Source organism: Solanum pennellii, chromosome 9, assembly GCF_001406875.1.
Source record: "Solanum pennellii chromosome 9, SPENNV200".
In the NCBI taxonomy this organism is placed as follows: Eukaryota; Viridiplantae; Streptophyta; class Magnoliopsida; order Solanales; family Solanaceae; genus Solanum; species Solanum pennellii.
Genome location: NC_028645.1, coordinates 6506158 through 6516549, shown reverse-complemented (window position 1 = coordinate 6516549; position 10392 = coordinate 6506158). Strand labels below are relative to the sequence as shown.

General features: G+C 29.6%; 2 protein-coding genes and 1 non-coding gene across 3 annotated transcripts; all 3 read left to right on the top strand.

The window, feature by feature from the left end:
- Positions 1-3643: 3643 nt before the first annotated feature.
- LOC107029589 (kirola-like) lies at positions 3644-5413 on the top strand. The gene is made up of 2 exons (XM_015231023.2): positions 3644-3916; positions 4917-5413. Exons 1-2 carry the CDS (start codon positions 3730-3732, stop codon positions 5180-5182), a joined length of 453 nt encoding a protein of 150 aa, XP_015086509.1. The 5' UTR covers positions 3644-3729; the 3' UTR covers positions 5183-5413.
- Positions 5414-6221: 808 nt separating this feature from the next.
- Positions 6222-6293, top strand: TRNAM-CAU. Its single transcript has one exon. It is a non-coding gene; the product is annotated as a tRNA-Met (tRNA).
- Positions 6294-7784: 1491 nt separating this feature from the next.
- On the top strand, positions 7785-9794 carry LOC107031083 (chlorophyll a-b binding protein CP29.1, chloroplastic). Its single transcript, XM_015232290.2, has 2 exons — positions 7785-8328; positions 9284-9794. Exons 1-2 carry the CDS (start codon positions 7837-7839, stop codon positions 9647-9649), a joined length of 858 nt encoding a protein of 285 aa, XP_015087776.1. The 5' UTR covers positions 7785-7836; the 3' UTR covers positions 9650-9794.
- The last annotated feature ends 598 nt before the right edge of the window (positions 9795-10392 follow it).

Here is a 10392-nt window from a genome sequence, read left to right as displayed (position 1 = left end):
GATGCTAAACCGTTATCGAACCATTAAGATATTGGCTTATCGGTTATTGATTTATCGGTTTTTATCGTTATTGGTTCAACCGTTAAGATTTGACTCAAAAAAGAACCCATCGAAAATCACTTAGAAACAAGGTGATAAATCAAATGAACCATGCGCATGAGTTCACAAGTTACCTCTTGCTCAAAAACGAACATTTTTATATTGTAGAATAACCAAGTGTATAAATGTAGGAAACCAAACTATAAGTGACGGACTTTAAATAGAAAATAGTATAAATATAAATATTTAATTTACTATCGGTTATCTGTTAACCCGTTTAAAAAAAACCTCAAACCATTAACAAAATTGATAATCCAATAAAAATAATTAAAATCGTTATTTAACTGCTAAACCAATAACTCAATACTAATAAATTAATAACTTTTTTTCATTCGTGTTATCGATTTTGAACAACCCTAGTTTAAACATTTGATCTTTGAAATAAAAGGAATGTAACTCCAACGAAATAATTAGAAGTAAGTTGAAATGTAAAAAGGCAAATGAAATTAAAATTTAAATTGATGTGAAAAGAAGAATTGCTTATGTAAAAATATTTATAGAGGTTAAAACAACAAATTATAGCGGTAAATATATATGTAGGGGGAGACAATAAATTTCTTTGTAGATTTGTCCCATAGTTTTAAATGTCAAATAGAAGCTCCCTCAAAGCTAAAGATTGTTCGCGATATTTCTTGAGATTATTCATGTATTTTCGAAAAAAGAAAAATGAATTAAATAATTTCAAAGTAAATGTATTTAAAAAATATAACAAGGAGTAAATATAATCTGATACTGTAATTATAGAGATAAATATAATTCTTTTCTGTTTGAAAAATAAATAATTAATGTTAAGAAAAAATATAAAAATATATATATATTTTACTAATATGTTGAAAATGTCAAATAAATAAATGCATTATGCCACTACGCCAGGAAGTGCATGAAACATTAAATTCATGTCCCCTTGTTAGGGTCAAGGCAACAATCCCCTCCAACTACCTGCCTCATGCAGAGCGATTTGAATTCATAATATTTATTTTGATACTATATCATTAATAATTAAAATTAATTGTTTATCATCGTATCAAATATTATAACTGATAATAAATATATAATTTTATTTTTTTAATTAAGTCTATCAAATAATTATGATGCTCAATAATGATGTAAATTCGAACCATTCAACCCCTCATACATCTAATCATATACAAGATATAGATATGACCCAACACTTTCCCTTTAACAAATATATATAGAGAGAGAGAAAAAAAATACATATCCTATTTTTTTTCCTCTTGTAATTTTCGGAGGATAAAAAAACATCACCACTTATAAATGAGACCTAGCTTCACACAACTTTATAAATCGTATCTTTTCGCCATGTTCACTCATTATATTTAATGAACACTTGAAACATCACTATATTTTATTAAAATTGCATCTAAACTATTTACTTTTTTTTAGTTTCATATCTAAACTATTGAAAGTGTGAGTTTCATATCTAACTATCACTTTTTAGTTTGAAAAACATCTCAGTGGTATATGTAATGCACTCTCTTTTATATGAAAAAACTTTGACACATGATATTCCACATAGATAAAATATTTTATCTGGATAAAAATTAAATAATAAAAAAATAATATTAATTAAAAATTAAAGATTACTATCCAAATAAAAAATTAAATTATTTTCTTATCTCACTCCACTACCTCCTCCAAGTACCCCCCCCCTCCCCCGCAACAACCCCGTCCTTTTTTAAAAAAAAAATCATTTATAGAATATTTTAAAATTTTCATATTTCATATTCCATCCTCCCCCCTCCCTCCCCCTCCTCACGATAGAAATTGATATTATTTTATTTTAAAAAATCTATCTTATCCTATTTAATTTTTCGCTCCTAATTTTTATTTTTTTTACGTTTTTCTTATTTTGTGTTAGATATGCACGTGCATATATTTTTTGAAAAAGAATTCTACTAGTGTACCGAATATAACATAAACAACTAAAAAATATAAAAAGTCTTGTGGCTGCAAATAAGACTATTTTCGATATGTATATCTAAACACTAGAGAAAAAAATTGAGAGCAGAGGGTTAAGTGGGATGGGTAAAATTATATTTATAAAAAAATAAAATAATATATAAATTAGTATTTGAGGAGGGGGAGGAGATGAAGTAAAAAATGGAATACTTTTATAAAAGAAATTTAAACAAAATAAAAAAATTTAAAAGATGGTGTGGGGTAAGAAAAATATTTTATGTTTTATTTTATTAAGAAAATATTATTTTTTTATAATAGTTTTTTAATTTTTAATTTAACTAATACTAAGAATTTTTTTATATTTTGTCAAGGTTGAATGTTTTGTCAATATGGAATGTGATGTGGAAATTCTTTAAAATAAAAGAGAGAGTGTATTACACACCCATGATGAGAGTGGTATAAAAGAGAGATGTGTGTTTTTCAAACTAAAAAGTGATAGTTTAGGTATGAGACTCAAACTTTCAATATTTTAGGTATGAAACTAAAAAAAAAGGTATAATTTAGGTGTGTTTTTGACACTTATCTCTATTTTAAGTGAAAATTTTATTTTTAGCTAATGCATAAGCCTAGATCTTATTTTGCATTATAAACATTTCTTTTTAGAAAATTATATCATCTAGAAGTGGTTGAAACAGTGTAATTGCATAGTATATATATGACACCGATGTGACACATTTTTTTGGGGGGCTTGATTAAAAAAGAATATTACTATTTTATAGTAATTAGAAATAACTTAACTTTAAAAAAAAAAATTATCCTTAATGAAAAGAATCTCAACCACATAAATATTCAAAGATTATTTTAAATCACAAATTTTAAAAATATTTTAAAAAAATATATATACCATGTCAAATCAAATAAAATAAGACGGAGAGAAAATATTATGCTGCTAATGCATGAAAAATGAAATTTATGTCACTTTTCTTAAGAAATGTAGTTGTTGAAAAAGTTAAAAGTGGTTATTGAAAAAGTTAAAAGTAGTAAGGGACATGATTAGGATGTTTATACCATTTTTGATATTTAAAAAGGATTAAAAAATGTCAAATACATAAATAAATTTTTAAATTGTTCGATTTTTTTTCTCAGGTATTTTAATTACGTTATTTTTCTATTAAATTATTGAATCACCCATAATTTGTTCCGTTTAAACAAACATTGTTGTCTGATGTGGAACCAGATTTGTGAGGGGTGTTGATAGAGGATACATATGTTGTTTCAGAACTCATTAGTCCAATTGATAGTGAAAATGTTCGAGAATAATTGTATTTTACTTAAGTCATGTGAACACGTTAGAGAATAAATGGGACTAACACGGTTTGTTTTCATTCCTTCAATCAAAATCATTACAATTCAAACACAATTGAAGGCATTTACAACAGAAAAGCCGATCAAAATCAACCAACAGTATTTTAAAGGAACAAATTATAGTTGGTTCAATGATTAAATAGGAAAATGACGTAGTTGAGTTACGTGATGAAAAAACTCAACAAGTTTAAGAATCTATTTATGTATTTGGCCATTAAAAATTCTCCCCTTTCCCCCTCTAGTCTATATATATTGTTGAATAATCATTGTGAAAGACATCAACACTTCTCCTCCACAATTTTTCTCTAGTGTCACTACATCTTTTTATTTCATATCTTTAGTAAAATGGGTCTAAAGTCTGTGTTGTGTGCTAAGATAGAAATGAAGGCTAATAAGGATGTGTTTCATGATGCATTTACAAATAAACCACACCATGTCTCTACTATGTCCCCTTTGCATGTACAAGGTTGTGAGCTTCTTGAGGGTTCCTTTGGAACCGTTGGATCTAAAATTTGTTGGACATATACCCTTGGTAAGTTGAATATTTAAAATTTCTTAACAAAAATATTTTTCATCAAAAAGGGGTTGGAAATTTCTGCTAGGGACGAAGGGAGAATATTAGCAACCGATTCGAACAAATCTAGTACCTATTGATTAGATCATGTACTTGTGTTAGAATTTTCATTAAATATGTATGAATATTTAAGTGTGAATTCAATAACTAAGACAAGGTAGTGGGTTTTGTAACATACTCAAAACACATTTACTTCAAATCTTAGCCCGATCTTTGCTTTCCACATTTACTTCAAATCTTAGCCCGACCTTTGCTTTCCATTCATGAAATCATTTCCCTCTATCTTAGTGTCATATTTACTTACCTTGCTCCAATTAACAATTAATTATTATTATTATGCTAAATTAACAAAAAAATTTGACTAGAATTTGGCTAGAAAATTAAAAAAATCTATAATATTTTTTTAATTTTAAAATAAACTAATTTTTTTTTCATTTTTAAGTTAAAATATATTAAAGTAAAAATGATGAAAATGTTGAAAAGGTAATATAGTATTAAGTAAAATGTTATTTTGGCCATATTTTCTAGCCAAAAGGATTTTTCCTATTATTATTATTATTATTATTATTATTATTATTATTATTGAGTCATAAACCTTTCCTACAAGTAAGAGGACAAGCCAAATATGAAAAGAATTTGTATTTTCCTTTTAGTAAGAACAAAAATTTTCCAATTCCAACCCCCAACCCCTGCCCTTCCCACCCTCCCTCCCTCATATCCCATCCTCATAATTGTCTTAGATATACACAAATATTTTTAAAATAAATATATTTTACTTGCATACCATATACAAGAAAATAAATACAAACCACTGACTTTTCTAAAAATAAAACATTTTTCCTTTTGTACCAACATTGCAACTCTATTTGGTTACTCATTTCCAACTTCTTCTGTTCTGAAGAACTCTTGTGATTACACATGATGAAATGTGGGAATAACTCTTGTTTTTGTAAGACAGAAGGGGCAAAGAAGATCTCCAAGCAAATAATTGAAGCTGTAGATCATGAAAAAAAGGTGATCACATTCAAAGAATTTGAAGGAGATCTAGTGAATAAATATGATAATTTTAAGGCAACTCTTCATATCGAAACAAAAGACGAAATCGATTTAGTAAGTTGGACAATAGAGTATGAAAGGCCAAATGAAAATGTCCCTGAACTAGTAAATTTGCTGGACTTCATTATTGGTATGACCAAAGCTATTGATGATCATCATGTCAATTGATTAATTGATGGGATCTCATATATATTGCATGTGAGCTTTACATAAATACTCCATGCTATGTTTGTTATCTGAGAGTATGGTAAAAAAATAATAATTCATATGTTGGTTGTGTACTTTAATAATTATTTGGCTTTTATCTTTGGTGATTTTATGTTTGTTGTGTCTTTCTCATGTAACCTTTGTGTTGTGTAATAAGACATGGATATGAAGTTCATATTCGCCTCCTCCTAATTTGTGTAGCGGTATTTTATTTTATTTTTTTATGAAAAAGTATCAAATATATTCTTCTACTTTCAGAAATAGTCAACTTAGACATTTAAATCTGCCTTCATTTAGATATAAGAACATGTCTAAAGTTCATAATCAAATAATCCGACTTCACTTTTAAATAGTCAATTTTATTTTCATTATCATCTTCTCTTTGATTGTCTATTATGATTTGGATTTACATTTACTTGTCCACTATGTTGCCATATTATGCCTCAAAGACTCAAATTAGCCCCTAAGGCCTAGTTCGAGTGGTAAAATGTGGAGGATTTGTGGCTTAGCTTGTATGTTCAAACTTCACATCATGCAAAGTGAAGCTCTGTATTTAAATGGAGAAGTGTAAAGGAGCAGATCCATTATTCATCGAAATTCATTAGAAGGTTGTGATTGGTTCAAAAGACGGATTTATTATTGACGAATTCTCGATTAAAAAAAAGTCTCAAATTATTGATAGGTTGGGTTCCTAACGTTGAAACGGGACATCACGTTTTGATTTTACGTAAATAAGTTATTGAAAGAATATTTTTGAGAAAAAAAAAGTTGTAATAAGATTAGGGGAGCGAAATCATATTTGATTGAGCTTTTAGCTGAATGTGTAATTTACGTTTTCATGTTTTTTTGATATATTTCTTTTACATTATATAATAATTAGAAGTTCCATTCGTAATTATTACAAGAATAAAAATTAAATTAAATTGCAAATAGAGAATTAGTTGGAAGATTTAAAATGATAATAGCTATATAAATTATGATGGGATGTTACAGCAACAACATCAGAGTGGCGCAGCGGAAGCGTGGTGGGCCCATAACCCACAGGTCCCAGGATCGAAACCTGGCTCTGATATTCAGAAGCAAGCTTCCAAATTCCACTTATTTTTTTAAAAAAATGTTGTCACCAAATAAGCAAACATATTTTTTTGTTAACTGCACTTTTGATCAACTTAAATTATATTATTTAAATCACATTTTAAATTCAAAAGCTAGGTGAATAATATATCAAGTTGTGATTTTTAAAAATATATTAAAATGTTGGTCAAAGTTCACATAACTTAAAATTTACAAAGTAAATTTGAAAAGTGAGTACAAAACATGAGATATATATCTTTGTTTTTTATACAACCATGAGATCGGTGAGCTACCAAGATAAACAAGATAACCTGTGATGGAAGTCCAATCTAAAAGATCTTTATCCATTCAATATTTTAATATCGATTTTTTCTTATACGATATATGTATAACTACTAAAAATCAGGAATGTAGCTATTTTAAAACGATTAAATATAATATGATGCTTCATTGAAAAGCTAAACTCTCACCTTCTTCTAACCATTTTCTTCTAAATTTACACTTCCTATAAATAATTTGAGAATCTACTATAAATAACATATCTATTTATTAGATCTAATCCATCGACTTTGATTAATTAAAGTTCCTACTTGTAAAATCATCCTAGGTACTGGTCATTAGTTAATAAAACTTACCTTCTCTTTGTATAAATGAAAAATTGCCGCAAAGCTACAAAGGAATTAGGGAAGTACAAATAAGCAACAAGCCAATAAATCAAAAAACCAAAAATATTATATTATGTTCTTAGTTAAAAAATCATAGTATTAAGTAGGTAACTACATGACAAGAAACTCACTTTTTCTTTTCTTCTCCACATATGTGACAATTTAGAGACGAAATTAGAAATTACACTCGATAGATTTTAAATTTACCATCAAACTCATTATTCTCATAATCACTCAATTCACAATTAAAAAGTCTATACATATTTAATAATTTTGTAATATAAATACAAAGAGGGGTAGATATAGAGCGAACACAGGGTAATCACTTGATCTCCTCGATAACTATATATACTTGATAATTTTTTGGTTATATATATATATATATATATATATATATGAATTGTGAACCCTTTGAACATAATAGTGGTTTGCAAATTTAAAATTTAACTTGAAACTCTAAAATCAAATAACAAAATACATCATTTGTTAAAGTTATTGAATTCGTTCGAACCGGGTGATATCAGATGAAAATCAGAAGCCCACCAATCCTATCAGTTTTATTTCATTATTATATGCATGCTCCCAAAAAATACAAGATATTCTCACTCAACTCTAATCTCCAATGTTACATGTCAACCACAAGACTTCAAATCCTACGTGTCCTTCAAACACACCCCTGAAAATCAGCTATGATAAGAATTAGATAAGGCCTTGTGTATTTTCAACCGTTAGATCAATTCATCTTCTCATCCAACGCTCAAAATCCTCTCTTCCATATATCAAAAATCAGTACCTTCTGCACCAATATAACCAACTATAATCTCTCCATTTCCATCACATCCAATTCGCCGATCATAACCCTAATCTAGCTCCACCATGGCCACCGCCGCAGCTACATCCTCGTTCATCGGAACACGGCTACCGGAAATCCACTCCGGCTCCGGTAGAGTCCAAGCCCGATTCGGATTCGGACAGAAAAAAGCCGCACCGAAAAAGGCTGCGAAGAAGCAAATTCCGGATAGACCGTTGTGGTATCCAGGAGCTAAGGCACCGGAGTATCTAGACGGAAGCCTTGTAGGTGACTACGGATTCGATCCGTTCGGTTTGGGGAAACCGGCGGAGTATTTGCAATTTGATTTGGATTCGCTGGACCAGAATTTGGCGAAGAATTTAGCTGGTGACATTATTGGAACGAGAACTGAAGTTGCTGATGTGAAATCAACTCCGTTTCAGCCTTACAGTGAGGTTTTTGGACTACAGAGGTTCAGAGAATGTGAATTGATCCACGGAAGATGGGCTATGTTGGCTACTCTTGGTGCACTCACTGTTGAGTGGCTCACTGGTATTACATGGCAAGATGCCGGAAAGGTACTGTTTCAATTTATGTGATACTCGTAATTTTATCATATGCCTCTTAAATTAAATTCGCTATAAATTACTAGTACCTAATTCCATGTTAATGCACATATATACTTTAGTCATATTGCGTATCATTAATTCAAAATCTTGGATTAAGGGATGGTGTTACAAGTATGGTATGATTTTGATAAATTTAGTAGTTTTTGCTTTTAAATAGAGTATTTGTATTGAGTAGTTTCTTAAGTATAATTTAATTAATATTTCCAAATAAAAGTTAGAACACCTAATGTATGCATGTTTCGTGTTTTGTCGTTTCCTCGTGTCAATTTTGTTGTTTTACTTCCTTTTCATGTATACTTTTTATTTGTTCCTTATACTAGAAAAAAAAAACCATATTTTCCTCATTATTTGTCCATTTCAATTTTCAACAAATTATGAATTGTAGTCAAACTTAAATTTTTTATCGTAATGAAATAAAATATTTTTTTGACAAATATGTTTTAAAAGAGAATGTCTAGACCCTTCGGGGTGGCCCAGTAGTTTGAGCTTAGAACTTTCATGTTTGAGGTTTCAAGTTTAAAATTTCTTGCTAACGAAAATAAAAGTTTTGCCTTTTGGGTCGAGCTCGTCACACCAGGCTTGCCTAGTGCAGTTACCTCTCCTATGGGGTTTGCGAGCTATTGCATTGGAGTAGATTTTTTACCTGTGCGCGATGGACGGAGTAGTTTTGATTATTCTTTTCTCATTGTCTATGATTGCCTAGCTTGTTTTCAAATATTGTTAATTTATTACAATTCCATATTAATAGCTATTTGGAAAACATAACTAAACAATAAGGTGTATGGTTTAATAAGGTGAGAACATATGTATATATTTAGCTAGCTAAATTTGATTAAATATAAATATCGAGTGTGAATAAGTTTCTATAAAAGGAACATCTAATTTGTGAAACGATTTTGCATAGGTTGAGTTGGTTGAGGGATCATCCTACTTAGGGCAACCACTCCCGTTCTCCATTACAACATTGATCTGGATTGAGGTTCTTGTCATTGGATACATCGAATTTCAAAGGAACGCCGAGCTTGACCCAGAAAAAAGGCTTTACCCAGGTGGATCATTCTTCGATCCATTGGGCCTTGCTGCTGACCCGGAGAAAAAAGCCACCCTTCAACTCGCTGAGATCAAGCATGCCCGGCTCGCCATGGTTGCGTTCTTGGGCTTTGCTGTCCAAGCTGCTGCTACTGGAAAAGGCCCACTTAACAACTGGGCTACCCACTTGAGTGACCCGCTTCACACTACCATTTTCGACACCTTCGGATTCTTCTCTTAATTAAGCAACATGCATGAGGATGGTTTTTACGTATATTATATTAAATCTTCATCTTGTAAAAAATGTAACATTAATTTGACACTTCAAGGAGAAGCCTATATCAGACTTGTCGTTTTATTTTATCATTCAATATCTTTACTTCAAATATTCGATTTTGCATTATTGATATCGAAGATGCACATTTGGAGATTCGACAATCTCAATTTTCTTAAATGTAGCAGTATACCTAACTATGAGAACTGATATGGTAGATGTAACAAGTTGGTCAATAGAATCTGCACAAAAAAGGAAGGAACTGTAACAGTTTGTATGACTAGTTTTCTTGCGCAATACTTTACTTACTAATTATCGTTAATACTAGTATTCCCAATCATCAAGTATAAAAATTACGTCAATCATGAAAATGTTTGCTAGTTGCATTATCTTATCGAAATTCAAAGCAATATTTGTTTACAAAATTTAAAAAAGAAAAGTTTCAAATGTATATAATAAAGTAATTAGTTTCACAATAAATATAACTATGTTTTATTTACATAAAAAGAAGAATAGCCAAAAGTTATAAGAAATGCACACTAACTATACACTATTGCTAGGACGGGGTATAATATGGTTAAAATCGAAAAAAATTGACTGGACGATGTTTTAAAATTTTGATTTCAAGGTTATTTCGTTCGGTTTCAATTTCAAATTTCAATATTTCAGTTTTTCAATTATCAGTTAAAAGAATTGATTAATCGAAAAAA